General features: G+C 39.3%; 1 protein-coding gene across 2 annotated transcripts in view; it reads left to right on the forward strand.

Moving 5' to 3' along the window:
• The first annotated feature begins 2,805 nt into the window (after positions 1-2,805).
• LOC104611380 (Cation efflux family protein) overlaps positions 2,806-27,897 on the forward strand; it is a 45,296-nt gene continuing 20,204 nt past the window's right edge. Inside the window, exons 1-7 of one of the 2 annotated variants that reach the window (XM_010278397.3) lie at positions 2,806-3,430; positions 3,520-3,595; positions 20,274-20,406; positions 20,598-20,653; positions 21,610-21,724; positions 21,885-21,942; positions 22,015-22,133. In XM_010278397.3, the coding sequence (XP_010276699.1) occupies positions 3,109-3,430; positions 3,520-3,595; positions 20,274-20,406; positions 20,598-20,653; positions 21,610-21,724; positions 21,885-21,942; positions 22,015-22,133 (879 nt within the window). In that variant the 5' untranslated portion in view covers positions 2,806-3,108. The remainder of the gene's footprint in view (positions 3,431-3,519; positions 3,596-20,273; positions 20,407-20,597; positions 20,654-21,609; positions 21,725-21,884; positions 21,943-22,014; positions 22,134-27,897) is intronic. The other variant, XM_088893224.1, reaches the window with a different exon arrangement.

Below are 27,897 nucleotides of genomic sequence, written 5' to 3' on the forward strand. Positions count from 1 at the left end.
TGTGATGGGACCTGCTGCGTGTTAGGTGGGTGAAAAGCCTTCAAACGGTAAGACTCGTCACATCCCGTCAGAATCGGAGTACGGTGGTGAGCTCCTCGGAGTTGTCAGCCTGGCGCCTGTGTCAGGCTGCTAGGTTGGCGTCTGTGTCAGCGGCCAGGTCGGTGCCTGGGCCGGGTTGTCAGGTTCGCGTGTGTGTCAGGCGGTGGGTCGGTGTTTGGGCCAGGTTGCCAGCTTGCGCCTGTGCCAGGCTAAGGGTGAGTTGCTTGTGGCGAGCTGCCTGTGGCGATCTGCCTATGGCGAGCTGCCTGAGGTAAGCTGCCTTATGGCGAGCTGCTTGTGGCTAGTTTGGGCTGTCTAGTTGTCAAGAGGTTGCATAGTTGGCATGAGGTGCCAAGTGTCACAATTTCACTAGAGGGCCAAATACGCCATCAACATTTGCCCCCCACTCTCGAGCTAAGAGTAACTTGGCGAAGGGAGTAGATTTCTCCTTTTGGCCCGTAAGTCAACGAGCTAGTAAGCGATGATCCAATTTCTTAGGCTTTGGGAGCTGCCTGTAAGTGACGAGCTGCCTGTAAGTGGTGGGCTGCCTGTAAGTGGCGAGCTGCCTATAAGTGGCGAGCTGCCTATAAGTGGCGAGCTGCCTGTAAGGTGAGGAGGTCTCTACTGTAGCCCTTAGGTTGTGGGGGCAACTTATAGTCCATTTTTGTTGATTTTGCCCATGCCGATGAGGCGGCTGGGTCTTGAGCAGTAGTATGGCCCTTAGGCTTTGGGAGGGTCCCGTAGTCCACTCCTGAATTTTGCCCATACTGAGAAAGCGACTTGGTCTTAAGCAGTAGTACGGCCCGTAGACTTTTGGGAGCGACTTGTTGTCCACTCTTCTTGACTTTGCCCATGCTGAAGAGGCGACTGGGTTTTTCAGCAGTAATGTTGCCCAGGCCGTAGAGGCGACTGGGTCTTTCAACAGTAATGTTTCCCATGCCGTAGAGGCGACTGGGTCTTTCGGCCGTAGTAGTGCCCATGCTGTAGAGGCGACTGTGTCTTTCAGCAGTAGTATTGCCCATGCTGTAAATGCGACTGAGTCTTTCGGCAGTAGTAGTGCCCATGCCGTAGAGGCGACAGGGTCTTTTAGCAGTAATAGTGCCCATGTCATAGAGGCGACTGGGACTTATGTGGTGCCGAGGTCTTTGCCAGTCCGACACTTTAACTCTTAGGCTCTGGGAGCGACTCGGAGTCCACTCCTAAACTTTGCCCAATGCCGAAGAGGCAACTAGGTCTTAGGCAGTATTGAAGCCCTTAGGCGCTGGGAGCGACTCGAAAAGTTCATATTTTGTTATATTTGGTCTATGATGTTTAGAGGAAAGCAATAAAAAGATATACACAAATAGAAGTAGTGGTTAAACTGTTCTCTAGATCCAACTTCCTACATCGATTAAACAACTAAATTTGTAGGAAACATAAACCAAAAGAAACAACTAAAATTACAACTCTTCAATTAACATGGTTCAAACTACTGATTGAGCTAAGCTATGAATTAAAGATAAGTGCGATAGAACTATGGAGGCTTGAAAATTTAACAAACAAAGCCTTGAAGCATTGTCTTCTTCACAAGTACTGGTCTCATGCAAAATTTAAATCAGTTACTAAATAATGTTTTGGCCCATTAAAAGTGATGAATGTTGTACGGTGGGAGAAGTTTTTCCATACGCAAATTTCAACCCTTTGTAAATTGTCCATAATTGTTGGAATTGGGCAAACGAACGGTGCAGATAATAGGGGTTCTCACCGTAAGCATGGCGATGGCATTGAGGACACTGTGCCCACCAATAGTGAAAGTGATGATGCAAGCACTAATCCCCTTAGCTTGAGCGTGCCCATCAACAGTATATTTGGCATTAAACTCATTGCAACACACAGTGAGTTTGAACTATAGTTTAGCGATGAGGTGGTTGAGCAGTGTGACCTCCTCCCCTTCTTTCTTTTTCTTCTTCCCATCTCTCTCTCTCTCTTATTTCTCTTCTAAACTCTTTTAGCCGTCGATAGCTTCTCAAATCTCTCTCATTCTCAAATGGTCAAGCCTTATTTCTCTTATATTTATATGCATCTTACTCTAATATTCCAATCTAATGGGTAAGATGACATATCACGTGTTAAAATATTAAAACCATTCGAACCGTTTGACCCAGACGGTCGAATCGCTGACCTGGAAACCGGTGGCCAAAATGGTTTCATTTTCGGGTCGGTTTTTAAAACCTTGCTCTTAATGGGTCTGGTAGTTTACTACTTTGTTACTAAGGCTTGTTTGGTTGCACGTAAATAAATTTCACTAATGTAAAATTATGATAATACAAATGAATTGAGTGTAAATTCTGATCTATTTTTTATTTTAAATTTTAGCTTATTTTGTTTAATTGTAGTACAAATGAAGTAACTTAAGACATGAAATAGAACAAAGACACCCAAAAATAAAATCAAATAAAAATTTGCATTTTTTCATTTGGACTACCATGCATTTGTATTAATGCAAATAAAATTGCACTATAACCAAATGCAGCTTAAATGCCAAATTATTCATTGAAATTCAGGTGAGTTTGAATCTCCTGCCCATTATAACTCTGCCCACGTCTACCCACAACACACTATTCCGTGCAGAACAGTAGGAAGATGAGATGTTCTCTATGTGTGGCTGCAATGATACGTGGACAGAGATCCGAACTCAATTCAGGTGGGTTTCTGATTGCATAATGTTTTTCAGGTACCGGACTTTTCGGGTATCGTAGAAAATGCTATTAGCTTTGCACGGAACGTATTTTTGTTCTGGGCTTATAAGTGGGTAGATGCCATTGTAAAGATGTCTTTCTCGCTGCAACGTTTCTGGCAACGACGTAGCGGTGGAAATGGAGAGAAGTTAGACTAAGTATATTCTCTCCGAGCTTAGATTCTCCAGAGTTTTCGAACTTTCTCACGCCATGAGTCTCGTTCTTGGGGCTTCCAAGCATCGCAAACCCTACCCTCATCGCAAAGCTAGAGCCTCTCCTCTCAGACATTCATCTTTTTCCGCTCCTCATCCCTTTTCTGCTCCATTCGAACATTCGATGGAAATGCTGTAGCATGAACTGCAGTATCTTCCGCACCCGTTTGATGACAACCTTTCGCATTCTCACGCACCTTCGGGTATCTACATTCAGCTCCTGGCCGGCGAGAATCTCCTCTTCTGTTCCTTGCAGTCTGTGTGAAGTGTCTCCGGTCGCTGATCAGATTTTTGAAGAATATCGACGGTTTCGGTTCGATACGACTCCAGAGTTTGGAAGGCGAACGTTTCGGACTTCACCAAGTGCGTTGAGCAATTTTTTGTCGGTAAATTGTTTCACTGGAATCAATTCTGTAGGTTCGATTTCGTCGGATTCTTACCATCGATACTCGTTTCGCCATCGTAAGTTTGATATAGATTTTTACACTTTGCCTCCGCTGAACCCTATAAATGGTTGTTTTTTGGCTTAAGTTTCGGTGATGTGGGTTTAGATTTTTGGTCGAGAGTTTCAGATGTTAAAAAGGTTGAAATCAAAGAGATTAAGAAGACACATATCATTGATCCAAGGTAACCACGAAATGCTGTTTTTGCTATTTTTCTTCGTAATTTCTTTAGTGAATTAAGATTGAACTAATTTCTGGACTATCAACTCTGTCTATGAAGTTGTGACTATCTTTAAATCTTTGTTCTATTTCTTCTCAAAGAACTTAAAATGGGGAACGTAAGATGTGATATTCAAGCCAGTAATCTTATTCTGCCTGGCTGCAAGCGAGGCTGATTTATTGATAACCCAATTTGGGGCTCAGTCATTTCTATCAGTTCAATATGGTGAACTTCGATGGGGATTGGGCAATAGTATTGGTAAGGAAGCATCATTCGGGAAGCAATTAAAAGTTCTCTTACGTACTTAAGTTAGAGAGCCCCATGCATTCCAGGCCAGTTTGTACATCTTGTTTGCTTGGATTTCTACGTTTGCTGATAACTTGGGGAGGACCTTGTAAAAAGTGGTGTATCAGAGGAGCATTTGTTTCATTGGTTTAATTTGCGCTGATTTAGTATTCCTTATGCTCTATTTTCCCTTCTCCTAAATGGGTCTAGAGATGGAGGTGTAATGTAGGGGCTCATAGATGGAAGGCAAGGTTGATGGGTAGCCTTGCTTCAAAATCCAACTAAGTATGCTCTGAATCTGGGATAAAATCTGGAGGATAGTTGTTAGTTTTCTTCTACTAGCAGAGAACTGCTGGAAAATAACAAAGGAAAAAGAAGAAATCACATGTTTCTCCAGCACTGATATCAAGAGTAGAAAAGAACAACTATAGAGGAAAGCAAAAATTAACTCATTCAATTTTCATGCTCTACAGATTTATGTGTATATGTAACTCAAAGCTTAGAAATTTGACAATTACTAAAACTGTAGCTGACTCCTGTTAGAATCCTAGAAGCTCCTAATAATGAAAACTTAACAAAAATAGAAACTCAATGAAATAGTAGTTGACTTAAACTAGTAGCTTCCTATTCTACTAATTGCAGACTTTAGAAAAACAGGACACTCCATAAAGAAAACAATAGGTGGTTTGAAAAAAAAAAGAAACCATAATTTAGGAACTGCTGTCAGCTTCCAAATTTAGGTGCAGCTATTGATTCCGACTTCTTCTACCCGTTTTAGTAACTTTGAGATGCTCAAAGTCTCCAGAAGTTAATTGTTGTATCATCCATTGTTATAGAAGGATAAACCATATCACTGACCCCCTCTTTAAGAACTCGCCCTCAAGTTCTCACTGTCATGCTCCCTGTAGTAAGGTGAAAGGTGCTTCACATGAAGGTGTTACTTATTTGCAAAAGTGCAGGAAACCTTACTTTGTAAACATGATCATTAATCATTGCCAGAATCTTATAAGGACAAATCTTCTTAGGCTTGAGCTTATAATAATTTCCACCATGATACCTCTTTTTAGAAAGATGGACTTACATTTTATTTCCAACTTTAAGTACAAGTTGACAATAATGTAGATCAGCTTGCTCCTTTGGAGACATCTTTTAATAAGATTAATATGACGTTGCATGCTATGCACATTTCACAGGAGGCAATTCAAGTGGCAATTCTTTAATGAAAACGTCCTTAAACTCTTCCAATAGGGGCTGTACTTGTTATGGAGTACCATCACCATCTTGGTGGTCCAAAATATCCCCTTTTTCTACACAAGCAAAAACCATCTGTTCTCCTTGTAGCATTGTACAAGGGCAACTATTTAGGCATTGTGTTCAGGACCAATTGGTTCTGGTGATTCATTGAGGGTAGGGATATCAGTAGTATTGCATGGTCTGAGACTAGGCAAACAACAAATCTACAAAAATATGGATGTATAGACTAGAAAGAGATTCCAAACTGGTGGTGTGGTGGTTGAACAATAACTGTCAAGGAACTTGGGTCCATAGACAAGCTATGAGGGAGATCAGATGGTTAGAAAGGGAGACGAAAGCTACATTTAAGTGGGCAAAACGAACAAGAAATAGTTTCACAAATACTTTAGCCAAGCAAGGTAAATAGGGACCAAGTTTGCTAAAGTGGAGGAGATCAAAGAAGAAATTATTTCAAGGATTGAGGAGCTAGATAAGGAAGAAGCTCTTAGAACTATGAGCAGTGAGGAAAGAAGGTGGAAGTTAAAATGTGAACTAGAATAGTCCTTAGGAAGGAAGAGATTTCTTGGGGGCAAAAATCTAGATGCAAGTGGCTGTTGGAGGGGCATGGCAATACAAAGTTTTTTCACTCTCTAGCCAATGGGAGAAGAAGAAAGAATCAAATTGCTAGGCTAGAAGTGGATGGCCTTGAGATAACCAAGGAGGAGGAGATTCTTAGGGGTTTTGTGGGTCACTTTAAGAATGTCTACCTGAGTCAAGGGGAGAGGAGCCATTTCCTACCAAATGTTCAATGGAATAGAGTGCCTGAAGCTATGGTTGCAGCCTTAGAGGTGGAGTTTTTCATAGAAGAAATTAGAGAGGCAGTTTTCTCAATGGGTCTAAAGCCCTGGACTGGATGGTTTCTGTTTATCTTTTTATCAGGAGTGTTGGGATCTTATCAAAAGAGATTTGTTGGAAGTGTTCAATGAGTTCTACGTTGAAGGGGAAATTTCTCAAGGTATAAACTCAACTTTCATTGCCCTAATTCCCAAAAAGAAGGAAGCAAAAATTCCAGAGGATTTTAGACCAATAAGCTTAGCAGGAAGTCTCTATCAGATTATAGCAAAGGTTGTAGCCGGGAGACTAAAAAAGGTGTTACCTTTGGTCATCTCACAACATCAAGGTGCCTTTGTTGAAGGAAGACAGATCACCGATCAGGTATTGGTAGCAAATGAATGTGTAGCAGAGAAGAGGAGGAGGAGGAGGGGGGGGGGGGAGGGGCTTGGTGTGCAAGTTGGATTTAGAGAAGGCTTATGACTTTGTGGATTGGTCTTTTCTTTTGGAAATTATGGGGAGAATTGGGTTAGGGGAGCGGTGGAGGATGTGGATGAAAGGATGCCTTAGTTCAGTGCAGTACTCGATCATGATTAATGGTGTGCCTAGAGATTACTTTCCAGCAAAAAGACGACTGAGACAAGGGGATCCCCTTTCCCCCTTCCTTTTCACTTTAATTGCTGATGTCCTAACTAGGATGATTATGGAGGCTGATCGGAGAAACCTTTTTAAGGATGGAGGATAGGAAGACTTGAGGTGACAGTCATGACAGTGAGGGACGCAATCAAGAGAGTATAAGGAATTTGTGTGAGCTCATTACTTCCTTTGAATTGCTTTCCAAGTTGAAGGTAAATTGGGGAAAAAGTTATATAACATGGATTAACTTGGAAGATGAAAGTTTGAGAGAGCTAGCTGAGCTTGTGGGGTGTGAGGTCAATCAATGGCCATTGGAGTACTTAGGGTTACCTTTGGGAGGGAATCCAAGATTAGAAGTCTTTTGGAAGCCAATGGTGGAGAGGTTTACAAGGGCGTTGGCACTTTGGAAGAGGAATTATTTATCCATAGGTGGGAGAATTACCCTAATTAGAGCAACTCTAGCAAATATACCAGTCTACTTCCTATCAAGCTTTAGAATTCCAACTAGAGTGGCAGGATAATTAGAAAAGGGAAGGTAATTAATTAGAGAGGGAGAGAAAGAGAGAGTAATTAATGAAAAAAACATTAGAAAGAGGGAAGGGTTTAAATTCATTATGCATCCATTGATACGCTTAGAGTATTGGCCTGTTTCAGACTGATACAAACGAAAAGGAACACTATATATAATTTCCATGCATTCCACATATTGGATCCTTGTTGGAACGATACATATCAGTCGATACATTGCGAAATTTTGAACCTTGTTGTGGAGTGACTTTGGTCTATGAACTTTTGAAAGTTGGGCAGGAATGGATTGGTTTTGACCTAGGGTTTCGAGCTTTGGGGTTTGAGTTGGTGGAAAAAGATGTTTGAAAAGGGGTGTTAGGATAGGCAAAGATATATGAAATAAGTATTGAATGTCTTGGAAAAAAAATCCCTAGAGTGGGTTCAAGTGTCCTATTTATAGGAAAAGGCTGCCTCTCAGGGACCCAAAAAGAATGAACAATAGGCTGGAGGTATATTCTAGAAGAAAATGGAAGAAACCAACTCAGCCACAGGGATAGCTCAACACAACTAACCAAGAACCAGCTGGCAACTAATCAAGATTCAGTTACAAGCAACAAATCAAGTAATCGAGGGGCAAAGTGGTTAGCTATAATAAAATGTCACATGACTATTACAAAAAAGAAAGATGCTTCCCACCCGAAGGATTTTAGGCCAATTAGCTTGGTTAATAGCTTGTATAAGATCATTGCAAAAGTGCTATCTTTAAGGCTGAAGAAGGTTTTTCCAGATATCGTTGCACACTACCAAGGAGCTTTTGTGAATGGAAGACAAATCACTGATCAGATTTTAATTGCTAATGAGAGTTGGACTTGGAAACGGCTTATGACTTGGTGGACTGGGAATTTTTGAGGAAAGTTTTGACTAAATTCGGGTTCGGGGCTAGATGGTGTAAGTGGATCATGGGTTGTGTCCGGAATTGTCATTACTCAGTGCTAGTGAATGGGACAGTGGTAGACTTCTTTCCAACCAGTAGGGGTATAAGACAAGGAGACCCCCTTTCTCCTTTCTTGTTCATTCTAATTGCGGAGGTTTTGGGGAAATTGATTTACAGAGCAGATTCTAGGGGGCTTATTAGAGGCTGGAGAGTTGGGAGGGCGGAAACCCCTCTTACTCACTTGCAGTTTGCTGACGAAACGATTCTGTTTTGTGAAGGCGGTAATGTGAGCTTTATTAGGAATTTGAAGTCGGTGATACAACTGTTTGAGCAAATATCCAACTTGAAAGTTAACCTTGGGAAAAGTTGTGTTGTGGGGGTGAATTTGGAGGAGGGAGAGATCAAGGAGAGTGCTGAAGTATTGGGGTGTGAAGTCTCGAGTTGGCCTTTGAACTACTTAGGGTTGCCTTTAGGGGATAATCCCATGAGAGAGAGCTTTTGGAAGCCGGTGGTGGAAAGGTTTGAAAAAAGACTGGTGTCATGGAAAAAGAACTACCTCTCTCTTGGTGGGAGAATTACTCTTCTTAAGGCCACACTTGCTAATTTACCTATCTTTTTCCTGTCGGTGTTTAAAATCCCAGTGAAGGTTGCTGATAGATTGGAGAAGTTAATGAGAGATTTCCTGTGGGAACCGGGAGAGGAAAAGAGGGATCATAGAGTAAGCTGGGAGATAGTTTGTAGGAGTAAGACATGTGGTGGCTTGGGGCTTGGGAATATTAGGAGAAGGAATATGACTCTGTTGGGAAAGTGGTAATGGATGGGAATATTAGAATAGTGGCAAGTATTCATGGACTGGAGCATAATGGATGGGACGCTGGAATCAGAGCTAGGACCACAAGCAATTCTCCTTGGAAAGCCATTCATGACCTACTTCCAGTTTTCTCCCCTAATATCAGGTATGATTTGAATTCCGGTAACTCCATAAAATTTTGGGAACAAACCTGGGTGGGGAGTGCCCCTCTAAAGGATCAGTTTCCTTCATTGTTTGCTCTTTCTGATTTGGAAAATGAGCCAATTTCGTCTTTTACCACCCCGTCCTCTTCCATTTTTGGGGTTGGGTGGAACTTGGGTCTAAGAAGGGATTTGAGGGACTCAGACTTTGACACTATTTTGAGCCTTATTGCAACTCTTGATAACGTTGTCTTAGACCCCACTAGGGCAGACTCTAGAATTTGGACACCTTCTCCCAATGGCATTTTTACTTGTGCTTCTTTCTTCAAAGTCTTAATTCAGTCCACCAGTCCTACCTTCCCTCCTTTTTCTGTTGATGAGGTTTGGTGCAGAGCAATACCTCCTAGGGTTGGTTGTTGGGAAGCCTATCTAAAAGAATCAACACTGGTGATTTACTCCAAAAGAAGAGACCCAATACTTGTTTGTCACCTCAGTGGTGTGTTCTCTGTAAAGCGGATGGGGAGACTGGTCTTCACCTACTGGTGTCTTGCCATTTTGCGAGGTCAATTTGGGAATGGGCTTTGTCCCTCTTTGGTTGTTGCTGGAACCCCCCATCAGACTTGCAAGGCCTTTTTTCCCCTTCTTTTTTCAGGTGGCGGATAAAAGGGGGAAGGACAATGTGGAGAGGACTAAGGGCTGCAGTATGTTGGACACTTTGGGAAGAAAGAAAATCCAGGATATTCTCAGAAGCTCAGAGAGGAGTAGCAGATCTGAGGGCTATCATTCATATTAGGGCGGTACAGTGGCTGAAATCTTTGGAGCTTTTCACAGATTACACTGTGGATGACATGTTGAGGAAGTGGGGTGAAATTGCAAGTTGCACACAAACTAAGTCAGTAATGAGTGTGGCTTGGACCCCTCCACCTAGTGAATTTGTGAAACTAAACTTTGATGGGTGTAGCAGGGGAAATCCGGGACAATCGGGGATTGGGGGTGTTTTTAGGGATGGAAATGGGGTCATTTCTACCATGTTCTCAGGCCCAATTGGAGTGGGTGACTCCCTTAGAGCTGATATCTTTGCAGTTACGGAAGGAGTCCAAAAAGCTAAGGAGTTGAACATCAGGAAACTCTTAATTGAAGGGGATTCAGAGGTGGTGATAGGGTGGCTGCTTAAAGATCACAATGGCTTATGGAAGTACAATAATGAGAGGAGGAAATTCAAGTGGCTGGTGCGGGAGATGGAAGTTAAGATACGTTGGGTTAAAAGATCGACTAATTCCCTAGCTCACGGTTTAGCTAAGCAAGGGGCAGAAGGGGATTCACTTTTTTGGGCCAAGCTGTAACTTTAGTGTGTTTTCTTTCTTTTCTCTTTCTTTTTTCCTTTTCTTGAGGTTCTTTGTTGCTCTTGGAAGATAAGCGTGTTTGTCTTCCTTTTGTAAATCTTCTATTGATGAATTAATGAAAGTGTTATTGATAAAAAAAAGAAAAATAATAAGAAAGAAGTTTACCAGATCCCATTTCTCTCTCTCTCTCTGTTTTCTTACTTTCTTCGACGAATGAGTAGATCGCATGGAGATTCAAATTCACAAAGTCATGGGTGCAGTGTTTTAAAAGCGAAAGGCGCAAAGCGAGGTGCACACCTTTTTCAAAAAGGTGCACAAAATTAAAAAAATAGAAAAAACATGTAGAAATTCTAAGAAATCAGGAAAATTTCAAAAACAAAGTTAATTATTAGTTCAATTGGTTAGATACTTAGATTATTAGACATTAGGTAAAGTATGTAATCAGCAATCTAAAGTTAATCAGGAAAAAATGCAATCATCAATCTTGAGTCTATAGAAATAAAAATTAGAGATAAAGTGATAAACTGATAAAGTATGCAATCAGCAATGAGCAAATCTAAAATCAATTATTAGTTTAATTGGTTAATCAGCAAAATATCCAATCAGCAATCTACAGAATTAAGAAATCAGCATTAAATAATTAAAGGAGACTACAAAAAAAAAGCAATAACAGAACAGTATAACACATTCAATGATTCAATATAAAACATAAAAGAATTAAATAATATGACTATGAGCACAACCTATATAACATTAAATAATCAGCATTAAAGAAGTTAAAAGACTCTTACCTCTTGGTATCAACATCCTCCCCATGGCTCACACATAACAAAATCAATATAAAAATTAATCATTTACTGTAATAAGCAAATAAGGAATCAGATTTGAAAAATATTAAAATTAACAAGCTATATATTAAGTATTTAAATATGCCAATATCAATTTTCTAATATAAAAAAAGGTTCTTTCATCAATCAGCATTCACAAAGCACAACCTATACAAAAAGCAAGTTTACTGCCTATACAAAATCTCAAAATCATTTTGTCATATGTCCATTGACACCATTCATCCATTCTTGATTCTTCTTTCCCCAAGATTTTTTTGATGAATGATAATAAATTTATTAATTCAGAAGCAGATTTAGAGTGAGTTCATACAACATCCCAAGGAGAGGCGCGAGCTGCAGCCCGTCCTTGAATCTTACAAGTAAACTAGGAAAGAAAAGCAAGAATCACAACTGAGCCCAAAACAATTCTTCCCTATTTACCCCTTGCTTAGCTAACACATCTGACAAAGTATTTGCTGATCTCCCCACCCACTGTACAGTGACCAACATATTCCTTGTCAACCAACTAAATTTCTTTATTTCATTCTTGTAACGCCACATAGCCTCTTCAGGATTTTTCAACCAACCCACCACCACTTTGGAATCCCCCTCGATTGTTAGGTGTTGTACCCCCAGTTGGTTTGCAAATTGCGCCCCTTGTACAACAACTAAAAGTTCTACCCTGATGGAGTCCCCAATTCCCAAGGGACCTGAGTAGAGCAACAAAATCTCTCCCTTCTCATTTCTCAAAGCACCTCCCATTTCGGATAATCCTAGATTACCCATGCTACTTCCATCAAAATTCAACTTCAGTGAGCCTTCGGATGGAGGAGACCAACTTGTAATTGATTTGTCCTTTAGGGATGAACACCTCGCTATTGCTGACCAATTTCTCCAAAGGTCATTAAAGGAGAATTGATGAAAGATTTCCAAGGTCTTCAGCCAAGGTATTGCCCTATTTAACACACAGTCTTTCAATTCCTGACTGTTCCTTTCCTTTTCTTGAAAAATTCTAACATTCCTTTCTTCCCAAAGAGTCCAAATCAAGGCAACACGAGCACATATCCACATAATTCTCCTTACTTTTGTAGGCCAATAAAAGGTAGAATGGTTGAAGAGCATGTGAACTTCTGCTGGTAGACTCCAACTACTCCCAAACAACGAAAGTAGCCAAGCCCAAAGGTCTGATAAAATTGAGGAATTCCACATCATCAATTTTCTTTTCTTCATTTAGAAATTCCACATCATCATCTTCATACTCATCAAATTTGTAACATAGTTTTTAAGGCACCAAGGCGAGGCTAGGTGACGGGGGAGCACCTTGTCGCCTAGGCGATGGATTTTTTTTTAAGTAAAACCATATATCCTAGGGTAGTTCCCTAGGTTCCATAACCATATTTCCTTAATAATTATTCATAATTTTCATAAGAGAAGTATAAATTTCATGTTTAAGTCTACAAAATCAACATTTTATGAGAAGAAAAAGAACAAAGGAAAGAAAATTAAAAAAATATAGGGGCTGAACCCTTACTTTTGTTATAGGAAAGAAGAAAATGTGTTGATTAGACAAAATTTTAACTTCTTCCCTTGCTTATTATTTGTTCAGGTTTTGAAAATTTTGAGGGTTCAATCAAGGATCAAAATTTCGATAAGATACGCCCGTATCGGGTGTATAGTATCGTATCTTTGGGGTCCCAATACCTGTTTACATGTGTTTTTGGGGACCCTTTTTTTAAATTATATATATATATATATTTAAAAATGAAATTAAAAACCAAAGAAATAAAAAAAATAGGGGGAGTATTGTTATAAGTATCGATACACCTCTGCCAATACACAGAGGTGTATCGATACTTTGAACCATGGGTTCAATACAACAGTTAGCAATGTTTGCGTTGATCAAACCCTACAAATTAAGAAAATAATAAAAAGAAAGTAGTATATAAACACATAAAATGAATATTCTAGTTTAATAATGTCTATTTTATAATTATAATGTCAAAAAATAAAAAATATAAGTATTTTATAATCAGTGCACAAAACTGCTTGGCGACTGGGCGAGGTGAGCCTCCAAGGGTGCCTTGTCGCCTAGGCGTTGCCTTAACAAATATGATTTGTAATCATCGACATTCTCTTCTTTTGTTTCTTCTCCTATGTCAAATTCATCTTCATCTTCCAAATGAAGTTGGGAACTTGATGTGCTAGGTCTTTTGGAATTGGTTGCCTTGGGCCACTTGGCTTGTAATTGTGAAGTTGAGCTTGAGCCCCTAGCTCTTGTATATTTTAGTGGCTCTTCAACTCTAGAAGCATGAGCTACATTTCCCCATGTCAATGAATCACCCTCAAACACCAATTCATCTTCAGCCCCATCCATCTCTCCCAATAACCAATCATTGCTCTCATCAATATCTTTTAGAGAGATGGGATCAATGTAACTGCGTGAATCAAAACTCTCTTTCAACATCTGGTTGAACTTAATAAACACTGAATCATTTAATCACTTTGTTCCAAGCGGTTCCTCTTTTTAGTATGAATTTGTGAATTCATAAAATAGCATTGAATTACTAAAAATTTAAAATTTAAATGTAAAATATAAATATAAGATAAATTATTACACAAGTAAATTTAATAAAGGCATACATGCTCAAACACACTCCAGTTCCGCTCGCAACCAGATGCACTGCATGTTAAACTTAGAATTTTGATGGCAATTTTTTGTAGATTTGGAGCTGAAGCACCAGATGCTGTCCACCAATCAGCTGAAAATATAAATATTAACTAAATTAGCAAATTGACCTAATAAAATTAGCAATTATTAAAATAACTAAAGTACTAAACACAAATATTAATTGTCTATATATGAACATTTACTTGGTGCTTTTTTCTTTCTCTGCCAAATAGCCATGTTATTACCAAAAATCCCTTCTGCATTCTTATACCTTGATAATTCATCAATGATTGTATTCAGCTTGTTCTTGTCACTTTCAAACATCTGGATTACTTTATGAAGGCCATTTATAATCTCTTCACCTGAATCAATTCTTTCTGCATCATCATAATAAAATTGAGGATTCAAATAGAAACCAGCCACATGCAATGGTTGGTGGAGTTGGCACTCCCATCTCCGATCAATAATCTCAAAAATTTCTGAGACCTTTTCCCTTTTACCATCAAATGCCTTTTGAATTGCTTCCTTTGCCCTATTAATAACCTCATAGATGTAACCCATAGTTGGCTTGTTTTCATGATCTACCAAGCGTAAGACATGAACAAGAGGGCTGCACACCTTAAGAATATATACAATATTATTCCAAAATGAAGGTATCATTGCTGTCTCTACAACCCTTCTACCCTTGGCTTCCTTCGCCCACTTGCTATCACTCCACTCAATAGAATTGAACATCTCCCTTAAGTTCATCTTTTGCTTAAAAATGCTTTGTAATGTAAAATAGGAGGTAGCAAAATGGGTTTTGGCTGGAATCAATTCCTTTTGACTTGTGAACTTTCTCATTAACTTCAACAGGCCCGGATGGTTGTATATGTATCCTGTTAGTGCTATAGCCCTCTCAATAGTCCTCTTGACAATAGGTAATTTGCCAATGTCTTTCATAATGAGATCCATACAATGGGCATCACACGGTGTCCAAGTCAAATGAGGATATTTAGCCATCAAATATTTTCCTAATAACACAAAAATAACAATTTAAGAAACAAGACAATAAAAAATAAGTAAAAATTATACAGAAAATAAACAAGTTAGAAAATTTACCTGCTAAAACATAGTTCGAAGCATTATCGGTAATCACTTGAATGACATTCTTTTCACGAATCCTCTCAATCATTTTCTCATTTAATTCAACTTCTCCACTGTTTTTATTTCACCTGATGCATTGATACTTTCTATGAACATCGTTCCAACACAACTATGGATAAAAAAATTGATTAGGGTTCTATCCTTTCTATTGGTCCATCCATCAAACATTAGAGAACACTCCCACTTTTCCTTTGTGGCCATGCCTCCTTATGATGTTGCTATAATGTCTTTGTGTAATCAACATCCTTTTTCAAGAAAGGAACCTTCACTTCATAATAGCTTGGGATCTTTAATCCAGGCCCAAATTGTCCAATTGCTTTTACCATAGCTTTAAAGCTTTTCAAGCGGATGGTATTTAAGGGAATATCCGCTTGATACAACCACTTAGTAATACGTACACAAACTTGTTACCTCCCTTATTTATTATATGTTTCACTTATAGTGGTTTGCTTCATTCTTTTTTGTTCCTTCTCATCTAGCAGTGTAAAAGGCCTAGGACATGAATTAGAACTACCACCAACACCATGAACTTGTACATCATCATCTTTTTCAATTTCAATCATATTTTCATGATCATCAAAATCAGGGATCCTATCCCTTTCTTCCATCACACTGTTTTCTTTTACCGTTCTTTTCTTTTGCATATATGCCAAAATTTCTTTTTAACATTCCTCTTACCATCAACAATGTGCTCTTTTGCCCTATAGATTCCTTCATTGGTCACTTTTCCATAGAACTTGCAAGTGACTGAGTTTGTATTATTAGGGCCTTGTAGAGAGCAATACTTCCATGCTGGATCTTTCCTATTAATTTCACGAGAAGTATTGCCTTTATCCATATCTAGTTGTACAAAAAAAAGAGGAAAACTAAATTAATATTTAATAATCAATCAAAAATAAAAATATAGAATGAAACTAAAAGTCTAAAACTCTAAAACAAATTAACTAAGTGACTAACATAGCTGAACTGAAAATAAATTAATATTCAATACTTCAATTTATAACTAGAAGTTCAGAAAATAATATGCAACAAAACTGAACCAAAATAGAAGTTCAGGAATATTTGAAACAATCCATTCGCAGTTACTCCATCCACTTCTGGGATAGAGCCCTGTTTTCGTGTAAAAAAGTTTAGAAAAAAAAGGGGAGAAGAAGAAGAAGAAAATGGGGAAGGAAGAAATAAAGAAAAACTGAAAATCCAAAAAAAAAAAAAAAAGAATGGGGCAGAGCCCTGTTTTGCTTTTTTTAAATGAAAACATTGTGATAGTGGGGGTGTAAAAACATTGGCAGGGTGGACTGTGGAGCCCCTGCTTTTAATGTAAAAAGCTAAATCAAATATTGGATAAGAAGGTTGGGCGTAGTCCCTGTTTTAGTGTAAAACAGTGAAGGAAAGAAGAAGGGGGTGGAGCCCCTGCTTTCAATGTCAAAACAAGAAAGGAACAAGGGGCGGAGCCCCTGTTTTACTGTCAAAACAGAAAAGAATGGAAAGCACGAAAAGAAGAAGAAGAAGAAGAAGTACCTTGTTTGTGCCAAACTGCTGAAGGCCTGAACCTGATGATTGAAGAATTAGAATCCTGGAGGCTGCACTTGCCGTTCATCTAACAGTGAGAGATGGTCTGAACCTGATGATCGAAGAAGAAGAATCTGGAGGCTGAACTTGCCGTTTGACTGAGACTGTGAGAGTCTGAGAGTTTGAGATGTTTGGGTTCCTTGTTGAAAGCCTTGCATGGCAAGTTTTTTGTCTCTCGATATGGCATGTTTTTCTCTCTTTCAAACTTTGACATACGATATATGATATTTGATACATAAAAGGAAACAAACCATTCATGTACAATTATAATGATATATAAAGTTAAATTTAAAAATAAATAAAAAAACAATGGACAGCTTAAATAGGTGCTCGCCTGGGCCACCTGGTGCCTGGCCTGAGGCGCACGCCTTAGGCGTAGAGGTGAGTGCCTTTCTAAAGTCTGGCCGCCTTGACCCATGCGAGGCGCCTAGTCTGGAATGCTCCTCGCCTCTGTGCCTAGGTGCACCTTTTAAATCACTGATGGGCGATTAGCAAGAAATCAAACAATTGCTAGCGGCGATAATGGCACAATTGGAGAAAAATTCATTGGAAGGAAACCATGAGAATGAGAATGAAGAAGCCAGTCGAGAATCAAAAGGAAATAAATGAGACTCAAGAGCATCAATGAGAATGACCAAACTCAATTTCCCAAACTACTCAGGTGAAGACCCCATAGCTTGGATTTTTAAAGATGAGAACACCTAGTCACGTGGTGAGATAAAAAAAGCCACGTTGGTCAGTACCAAATTCTCTCATGTTTTCACTCAGCTTCTTATGCTGATGTGGCTTAACTAAGGAACTTTCTCCAATAGAATATTCTAGAATCCCATCCTAGGTTGTATGCAAGTTGCATGGCAGTGTTGGGGTACTGCCCAATACAGGCTCCTCTTGAGAGAGTGAGAGATGGGATTCAGTAAACTTCTTTATTATTCTCAGAGTACAAGACCTCTTTTTATATATCTGTAATAGTCATGTGACATTTTATTACAGCAAACCACTTGCCCCTTGATATCTTGATCTGTTCCTTGTAACTGAATTTTGATTAGTTGCCAACTGGTTCTTGGTTAGTTGTACTGAGCTGTCCCTAAGTTGGTTTCTTCCTTTTTCTTCTAGAATATACCTTCAGCCTATTGTTCATTCTTTTTGGGTCCCTAACAGCTCCCCCCTCCTTGAAATTGTCTTCGTCCTTGAGGTCCAGGTGTGGAAACTGGAGTGCTAAGTCAGTACAAGGTGTTCCCATGTGGCTTCTTCCGTAGGTAGCCCAATCCAACTGACTAGAGCTTCTCTAGAAAATGACTGACCACTTTTCTAGGAGGTAGCTTCTCCCTCGAAGAGGAGCCTGTGTTGGGCAGTACCCTAACACTGCCATGCAACTTGCATACAACCTAGGATGGCATTCTAGAGTATTCAATCGGAGAAAGTTCCTTAGTTATGCCAAATCAGATTAAGAAGCTGTGAGTGAAAACATGAGAGAATTTGGTACTGACCAACGCGGCTTTTTTGATCTCACAACGTGTCACCATCCTATGTTTTGCTGAGATTGTTGTGTCATTGTGTGTCAAGAAGCAAGGTTTGTTTTGGAGAGCATGACTGCATCTAGCATGTCTCACAATGCTGGCTTTGCATGCCCAAGATTGAGAGTCACAAGGTACTGTAGCAAGCTAGTGGTGTTGAGCATGTCTATGCTCTTACATAGGCATGATGGGAAAGAGAGACCTATCTATTATGCTAGTTGTGTGTTCATGGATGCTTTGAGAAACTATTCCCCTATGGAGCAACAATACCTCTCCCTTGTCTTTGCAGCCTAGAAGTTTAGTCTCTAGCCACACTACCTCTTAGGTCACAAGGTCTTGCTCATAGTCAAAAGTGACCTTATAAAATACTTTATAGACAGGCCACCTCTGTCAGGAAGATTAGTCAAGTGGTTGATGCAACTTAGTGAGTACTCCTTTGTTAAGGCAGTCCTGGACTTACCGAGATATGGTAAAGAAGATCAAGTGGCATCTAAGAGGTGTAACAATAGCTTTTCAGTGGGTTCCAAGTGCTGCTAATGGGATGGCAGATTCTCTAGCAAGGCATTGAAAGGGAGCAATTATTTTGGGCTCAGTTACTTTAGGGAGCAAGTGTTCACCTTCTCCTGTGGGTAAAGGATGGGTAAGGAGTGATTGTCTTGGGCTTAGTTGTTCTATCTGTTTTTAGGGGTACTCGTACCCCGGTTGTAATTCTCTGTATATTCTTGTTTATATTAATGAAATACTTTCTGTTATCTATCAAAAAAAATGTGAAGGTTTCTGCACAAAACGACTTGGCCATACCTGTAGGCATAGTCCACTTGCAACTAAAGAATGAGAAGAAAATTTCCTAGATATAAGCAAATAATGGACAGGAGATTAGTAAATTGTAACAAGTCTTGCCATTGGCCTTACAATGTGTGCATCAATTTGGGGATAAACATGAATTTAGTATTATTCTTTGTAATGTGTCCTAAGTGTTGATCTTCTCATGATACACCTTCCAGCAGGGGGTCCTGACTTTAGGAGGAACAGGCTTGCTTTAAACTTCTTTGACAGGGAAGGACAACTGAGGGAAAAGGGAGGACCTGGAGCCTTGTAGAGGGAGACACATGAAAAAGAACCCAATGGATGGGGAGTCCAAAGGAGTCCAAATATGCTTATCCAGTTTAGAGGGGTCCAGGTAAACATCATTGGGGACTTGCAACAGATTGATCACATTAAGACCTCCACAGTCCGTCAAACCTCTTCAAAAACCCAAATCCCAATCAAAGCCCTTAGGCGAAGAGGAGGATACAAATTTTGGAATTGGTTCTCTTTTAAGGTTGCAAGTAAAATACAGGGAGGGAAAAGGTCTTTAAGAGTAGAATTACCCATCCATAGGTCTTCTCAAAAAAGAATTTTATTCTCAAAACAAACATCATATCTGACAAAATTTAGAAATTTTGGAAGAATACCATGGATAACCTTCCAGGGGAAGTCCAAGGTAGCTTGATGTGATGAACCAGCATTCCAACTGTTATCCAACATCCTGTGAATGCTTACCACTACTTTATGCCACAAATTCTCATTATCAAGAGGTAACCTCCACAACCATTTTCCCAGTGGTGCTTCATTCAATGTTCCCAAATCACTAATTCCCACTCTACCTTGGTTCTTGCTCCTACACACTACCTCCCATCTCACCAAGTGGTCCTTTTATTCCTTCATCCAGTTTCTCAATTGAACCTATTTAACATTATATTTTGTCAACATGACCAATAAACCTGTAGTCCTGATTTTTTATCTTTATACCCCATTTTACACCGCATTACTCTTTCCTTGCTAGTATTGGCTTTATGAAATTCTGAATTATGCTTATCTATCAAAAAAAAAAAGGAAATTCTGAATTATTCTACAGCCACTGTCAACCCACTTTTCTCCATTGCAATTTTTATTTCAGTTTCTTTTGTTGTCAAGTGTCTGATATTTCTTGTTTTTTTTTTTTTGTTTTTTTCTTTGGGCGTTTGTTCATTGAGCATTTGACCTTGTTGGAAAGAAACTTTGCTATTCAAACTAAAAGCAATAGTGGTAGATCTGCAGCTTAACTCAACTTGTGCTCTATGTTAATCCAGTATCTTGATTTTTGATTTGCCCCAAGTAAAGCAACCTTTCTTGTCTTCTTTTTGTTGTACCTAATTTTGTATAAATGCTTATTCCAGTCAGCGAGCAGTTACTACAGCATTATGGTGCAACTTCCTTGTTTTCTCTCTCAAATTTGGGGTCTGGTTAGCAACTTCCAGTCATGTTATGTTAGCTGAAGTTGTGCATTCTGCTGCAGATTTTGCAAATCAGGTATTTTGTTACTGGTCATTGGGGCATTCAAAGCCCATCTTGTGTGGTGGAGCTCCTTTTGTTGAAAACTTGCAATTATTACTTGTGTAACTTAATGTCTTTATTTTAGTATTTTTTATGCAATAAAAATTGACATTGATTGTTTTATCTCTTTTCAAGCTTTAAAGAATTAATCCTGTTAATGCCTGTAGGCTCTTCTTGCTTATGGTCTGAGTAGCTCAAGGCGTGCTCCAGATGCTCTGCATCCGTAAGTCTTCTATCCTGAGCCTAACATATCCAACATGCTCTCTCTTTCCGTGCACTCGAATGCTTAATATTCAATTGTAATCTAAATTGTTTTGCATTTACTTTATTTTGATTGATGATAAGATCAAAAGGGTCTACGTATAATGCTCAACAGTATGACCTTTCTCACTTATAGGGTGGATGGGGGGTCAAAAGAGTCCTGGTTTTTGACAATCTCAACTTGTCCATCCTAGAAATCAAGGCTCTAGCCTCTATAATAAGGTGTTAGAATCATTGCAGGCTTGTCTACAACTCAACTCAAGTCAATTCAACCTTAATCCAACTATATGGTTGGCTACATGTAGGGATTGGGTTCAGATTGATGCCAACCCATGGCAAACCTGACCCATCGACATTTATAGCATTGGAACATTTGTACATATAGCCTTGATTGAGTACGGGCGTACTAATTCTGGGCTGGGTTGGATCAGGTTCAGTATCCCATTTTATTTAGTCCGATTGGGTTGGGTTCAGGTTGAGCCAAACCCATATTGACTTATACTGGATCAGATTTGCTCTGGAGAATATAGAAGCATAAATAGAAGTGTGTTTAGAAAGAGAGAGAGACTGAATCATGTTGGCCTCTAAATATTATAGATAATACTTTAGACTGACAGACAAAAGTATCTCCGTAGCTTACATGACATAGAGAAAAGCTGACATATTGGCCTCTAAATATTACAGATAATACCTTAGACAAACAGAAATACCTATGTAGTACATATGGTTTCTGACTTTCTAACAAAATAGGATTCAAATATGATCACCTAGGCTCATAGAAGCAGTTGATTTTTGAAACATGGCAGATTGGATTAAGAATTGGCACTTTATTTGTACTTTCATAGTTTTCTGTCTGTAACACGATTTATTCTGTGTTTCATGAAGGTGCTTAGTTGCTTATTAACATCTTTTTGACAGTTATGGTTATTCCAAAGAAAGATTTGTTTGGTCCTTGATATCTGCTGTTGGTATTTTCTGCCTTGGTTCTGGTGCCACAATTGTTCATGGGTTCCAGAACTTGTGGACATCACAGGTAAGAGCCCGACTGGATTCACTTTAATGTATGCTCTACAAATTTTGTTGCTAAATTTGCAGTTGTTCAAGCCTCTACTTCTTAATCATGGTTCTTCGTGAACGCCTTCTCACCTGTTATTTGATATCCACTGATTTATATAAGCATGTCTTGATTATAGCCCCCTAGCAATATTCAGTATGCTGCTTTGGTAATTGGTGGTTCGTTCATCATAGAAGGTATATATCGGAATTATGTTTTTTAGTATTTGCACGGCTCCAACGTTCCTTTAATTCTGGTTTTCCTCTTAGGTGCTTCTCTTGTTGTCGCTATACATGCTGTAAGGAAAGGTGCAGCTGCAGAGGGATTGAAGGTGTGGGACTATGTATGGCGTGGACATGATCCCACATCTGTTGCTGTTATGACGGAGGTAAATTTTCTAATGATAACAAATGCCATGCTTTTCCACTTGGAACTTGTCAAAGCGGGTAAGAACATCATTTCAAAGGGCCCTGCCATTTTTTCTGAACCTGAAACTTCAATCCAGGGAGAGGGACAGCCACCATAGAAGTGTACAATCATTACTTTTGTGAAAAGTAAAAATTGAATTTGAATTTGACTAAATAATTGAATATTCAATTCAATTCTAATTCGAGTGACTAATTGTTTTAGGCAATATATGTATATATATAAATATAACAAATATTTTATATTTTATTTATATAAATTATTTAAATTTATCATCACAATCATCATCAAGCCTTATCCTAACTATATGGGGTTGGCTATATGAATCCTGTTTTTCCATTCCGTTCTGTTTAATGCCCCATCAACTTGCAAAAAATCACTTCCTCTTCAGGTGCACCAAACCATGTTGATCTACTTTCTCTCATTTTATCACTTGTTGGAGTTACACCTAAATTCCTTCTAATGACTTCATTTCTGGCCCTAGTGTTATTTGTATAATGAATGGTCAATGGTTCAAGGCTCTGTATGTACAGGGGTAAGGCTGTGTACATCTGTCCCTCCCCAGATCCTGCATTGGTGGGAGCCTCGTGCACTATGCTGCCCTTTGTTGTAGATATACAGTTGCCAGACTCTTTGCATTGCCCTGTGTGGAAAACTTTGGAAGCACTCTGACTGTCATCTCTTGGACCTCTGCCATTGTAAGGGGGGCATCAGAAACTTCACCGTCACCTCTCAGGCCTCTTATTATCAATTAATGTCTTGGGAAGTGAAGTCAATAGTCAAGTCGTTGGGATAAGTTTTGTGGTGTTTTATATAAAATTCTTGGTCGGAAGGAATTTATCTAAACTTGGGTAACACAAAGGAAATTGATGTAAGTCTAGAGTCTTCGTAGGGAGTTTGTTGAAGATTTAGTCAGTTTTGTGTTGTTTTAGGAGTAGTTGTTTTATGTTAACTGTTAGATAGGAAGTGGGGACCACAACAGTTATGTTGGGTCCATTATTTATTATTTATTTAAGTATTTTATGTGCTTTTTAGTGTTTGCCGCCCTATAAGGGCATATTAGTAATTGTACTCTTCTTATATTTCTAATATAAATATTAAGTGAAGGGGGCGACAAGACATAGCTCTCTTTTCTTTCTCAAGTTCTCCTTCTCTTCTTCAAGAAAATACTTTTTTTTTTCTTTCATAGTTTTTTAATTCAACGGATTTCTACTTGGTATCAGAGCTTCGGCTAGGGTTCTTGGAGTTTTCTCATGTAGCCCTAGATCAGCTGACTACATGAGGTGATAAAGGGCTGATTGATCTATTACAAATTGCCCAGTTCTTGGATTTTTTGGTGGGATCTAGTCATCAGGAAGGTGATCTACTTTTTGGCATCAAAATCATGAAGAACTGGAGTACGTGGAAGAGTCCTAGAAAAGCTGGATTCTTGATTTTGATATGATCTTGGGCGCTCAGGTATCATTGGATTTATCTTGTTTTTTTGTAGGGGGCGGTTAGGTTTCTGGAGTTTTTTGGGCCTCTTGGAGTGTCCTATTCACTTTTCTCTATCGTGGGAGACAGTGGGAGGAGAGAGATTTCTCTCCGGATAGGGTTTTCTTCTTCTAGAAGGGTTTGCTCCTTTGTGTGTGAGATCGAATTGCTCTTGGAGTCTCTCAACCTATTTTTTTTTTTTTTTTACTGTTGAATTGTTTGAAGTAAGATGGAGAGTTGGAGTACCAAGCTGAAATCCATTGGTACCATGGGACCGGGCGTTGGAGGTAGTAGTGATATTTTTGGGTTTGGAATCATTACTACAGTGAAGCTTGATGGTACAAATTATTTAGAATGGGCACAACCAGCCAAGATGGCTATTGGTGCCCATGGAAAATTAGGGTACATCATTGGGGAGGAGAAGAAACCTGATACAGATTCTTCTCGATGGGTATAAGAGAATTACATGGTAATGTCTTGGCTGTATAATTCTATGTTACCTCACATTGGCAAAATTTTCTATGGGCTAATACTGCAAAGGAAATTTGGGATCAGTGTTTTAAAAGCGCAAGGCGCAAGGCGAGGTGCTCGCTTTTTCAAGAAAGGCGCAAAACTACAAAAAAATAGCTAAAAAATAAAAAAAGGTCAAAAAATTAAAAAAATGTCAAAAAATTTAAAAAATGCAAAAAATTCAAAAAAATTGAACATAATGTTAATAAAAAATATAAACACAAATTTTAAAATAAATGTTTTAAAAAACCAACTATCTAAAATTAAATACATAAACATAACATGTAAAGCATTTCCAAGCATGTAAAACCCATAATCTCTTTTGTTCCTTAATTGCATTGCTTCAAGTAGCTAATGTGATGTAAAACATATTGCATTCTTGATTATATGAGTTGCCTTTGTACCATACCCCTCGAGGCAAGCCTGAACAAGTCTATGTTAGGGTTTGAAATTCTTATTTCTCACATGAAAAATAATGATTTTATAACTTTATTTGCCTTTTACGAAGATATTTTATTGGAATGAATGAATGAACAACATTAACAAATAGGGGGTTCTTGGAGCTTCGGTGAACGAGTGAATAAGAATTTCAAACCCTAACATAGACTTGTTCAGGCTTGCCTTGAGGGGCGTGGTCGGGGGTCCAGGGGTGGAGCCCCCGACCCAGCCATTAGACTCAAAAAGAGGTAAAAAGCGCAAAATTTTAAAAAGGTGCATGCCTAGGCTGGGGCATACGCCTAGGCGCACAAGGTGCATGCCTTTTGAAAGGAGCGCACCTAGGACTTGAGCGAGGCACATACCCCAAAATGCGCCTTGCTTATGCGCCTAGGCATGCCTTTTAAATCATTGTTTGGGATGGAGTGGCTGAAACCTATTCTCAGAAGTAGAATGTAGCCAGAGTTGTAAATGATGCATTAACCTATCAGAAACTGGTTGAGAAAAATAGGGCTTTTGAGTTCTTGGTAGGGTTAAACCCTGAATCTGACATTGCTAGGCAGCATATCCTTTCTAGAGAGAGTGTGACACTCTCTCAAGCCTATGCCTTTGTTTCTAGAGAGGAGAGCAGGAGGAATGTCATGCTGAGACAACCTGGGATTGACCAGTTTGCTATGGTTAGTACAACCATACCTAAGCCAAATGGAGACAGGGGGAGCAGTGAGACTAGGAGGGAGGATAAGAAGGACTTGGTGTGTGATTATTGTAAGAAGCCTAAGCATACTGGAGACACTTGCTGGAAGCTCCATCACATATAATACCTACTCGGATCAAGAACAAGAAGGGAAATGCAAATGTGGCCACTACAAGAGACTCTTCGGTCCCCCTTCCCAAACTAATTGGGAGTCCATTACAGTAGCAACAGTTAGAACATAATTGGAGAGGTTTGGACAGTTTATGAGTAAGAAAGATGTAACTAGTTCTAGCCCTTCAGATGGATAACAGAGTGCAGGAGTCAACTACGCCACTTCTTTTGCTTATATAGGTAGTTCATATGCAAATGCAAATTTTGCATCCACTTCAGGTAAGGAGGGACCTCTCTGGATTATAGACTCAGGAGCATCTGAGCACATGACTAATGTATTTACTCTTTTCAGTTCTTATCAGTTGTGCTTTGGTAGAGACAGAGTCTCTACAGCATATGGTTCACATATTCCCATTGTTGGGAAGCGGACAATTAGAGTGACCAATGGCATTACTTTATCTTCTGTCTTACATGTCCCTAGACTTCATACCAACCTTCTTTCTGTTAGTTCTTTGACAAAAAAATTGAATTGTTCAATGACCTTCCTGGTAATTGTGTTTTTGTAGGATCTAGTGTCAAAGAAGATTATTGGGAGTGGTCGTGAGTTGAATGGAGTCTACCTTTTGGATGAAAGCCAGTAAGTCAGGTTATGCTCTGGCATAATCGGTTGGGTCATCTTTCTTTTACTTCATTAAAATTCCTTTTTCCAAAGTTGTTTGAGTCTGTCCAATTATCTACCGTAGAGTGCGAGAATTGTCAGTTGGGAAAACATTGTAGACATTCTTTTAATCCAAGTAATAAAAGAAGTGCTTTTGCTTTTGATGTTGCTCACACTGATTTATGGGGACCATATCATATTCCTTCCATGGGTGGCTACCATTATTTCCTCTTGTTTGTGGATGATTATACACGGTATTCTTGGACATATTTGATGAGATCCCATGATGAGGTTCTTAACTTGGTACGATAGTTCCATCAGATGGTTCTCACACAATTTGGAGTGAGAACTAAGGCCTTCAGATTAGATAATGCCAGAGAGTATTTTGAGAAGGACATCACCACATATTTTTTGGAACATGGTATAATCCATTAGAGTAGTTGTGCATATACACCGCAATAGAATGGAGTAGTAGAGAGAAAAAAATAGACACATTGTGGAGGTGGCAAGAAATTTTGTGGTGTATGATTCAGTTCCTATTCATTTTTGGGGAGATGCAGTTCTTATAGCTGTACACTTGATTAACCGTGTTCCTTCATTTACCTTGGGGTTTAAGGTACCATTCAGTCTTCTTTTTCCAGATGGGGAGATGTTTCACATACCTTTGAGGGTTTTTGGGTGTGTTTCCTTTGTTCACATTCTTGGCCCCCAACGCAAGAAATTGGATCATAAGGCCAAGAAATGTGTTTTCCTTGGGTGTGCTCAAGACCAGAAAAGGTATTGTTGTTATGACTTTGTGTCAAGGAGCAAATTTGTTACTATGGATGTTACTTTTTTTGAGTCTACCTTCTTTTTCTCGAGTGGTTCTCCTTAGGGGGAGCTTGGGGAGGAGAACTCACAATCTGTTCCTCTTCCTGTTTCCTTTGTGCCCCCAGTTTTTCTATCAACACCTCCATCAGTTCCATTACCTGAGCCATTACGGGCAGCCTCACAACACTATCAGTGCCGCCAAACGATGGTTGACTCCACACATGCTCAACCAGTAGAACCTGCACCACTCTCCATCATTCCTTCTTAGGCTCCAGATTCAGTAGATACAGTTCCAGGTATTCCCCTTGAGTCTGAGCTTGTTATTTTTTCTGATGATAATGTTCTTGTACCTAACACTATTGTTGCAGCTAATCCCATTGACTTTGATCTTCCCATTGCACTTTGCAAAGGGAAGAGAAAGTGTATAGCCCATTGCATTTCACACCCTCTCTCCTATAGTGCCTTATCACCCTCTTATCGAGCTTTCCTTTCTTCCATGGATTCTGTGTCTATACCTAGGAATGTTACTGAGGCTCTCTCCAAACCTGAGTGGAAAACAACAATGCAAGAAGAGATGGAAGCTTTGGTTAAAAACTAAACTTGGGAAATAGTTGATCTTCCTCTAGACAAGGAGATAGTCGGATGTAGATGGGTGTTCACTGTGAAGTACAGGGCCGATGGCAGGAAAGATAGGTACAAGGCAAGGTTGGTTGCAAAAGGGTATACTCAGACCTATGACATTGATTATCTAGAAACCTTTGCACCGGTTACTAAGATGAGTTCAGTCCGTATGCTCGTCTTTAGCAGCCACCTATATTCATGGCCCCTATTTTAGCTTGATGTTAAAAATGCATTCCTCAATGGTGATTTGTAGGAGGAGGTATATATGGACATTCCAATATGTTTTTATGAAAATGTTGGTAAATGAAAGGTTTGTAAATTGAGAAAATCATTGTATGGCCTGAAACAATCACCTAGGGCTTGGTTTGACAGGTTCAGAGGGGCACTTATCTGTTTTGGGTACACACAAACCCA

The sequence above is a fragment of the Nelumbo nucifera genome, chromosome 8 (genome assembly GCF_055504915.1).
Source record: "Nelumbo nucifera cultivar China Antique chromosome 8, China Antique-T2T, whole genome shotgun sequence".
In the NCBI taxonomy this organism is placed as follows: domain Eukaryota; kingdom Viridiplantae; phylum Streptophyta; class Magnoliopsida; order Proteales; family Nelumbonaceae; genus Nelumbo; species Nelumbo nucifera.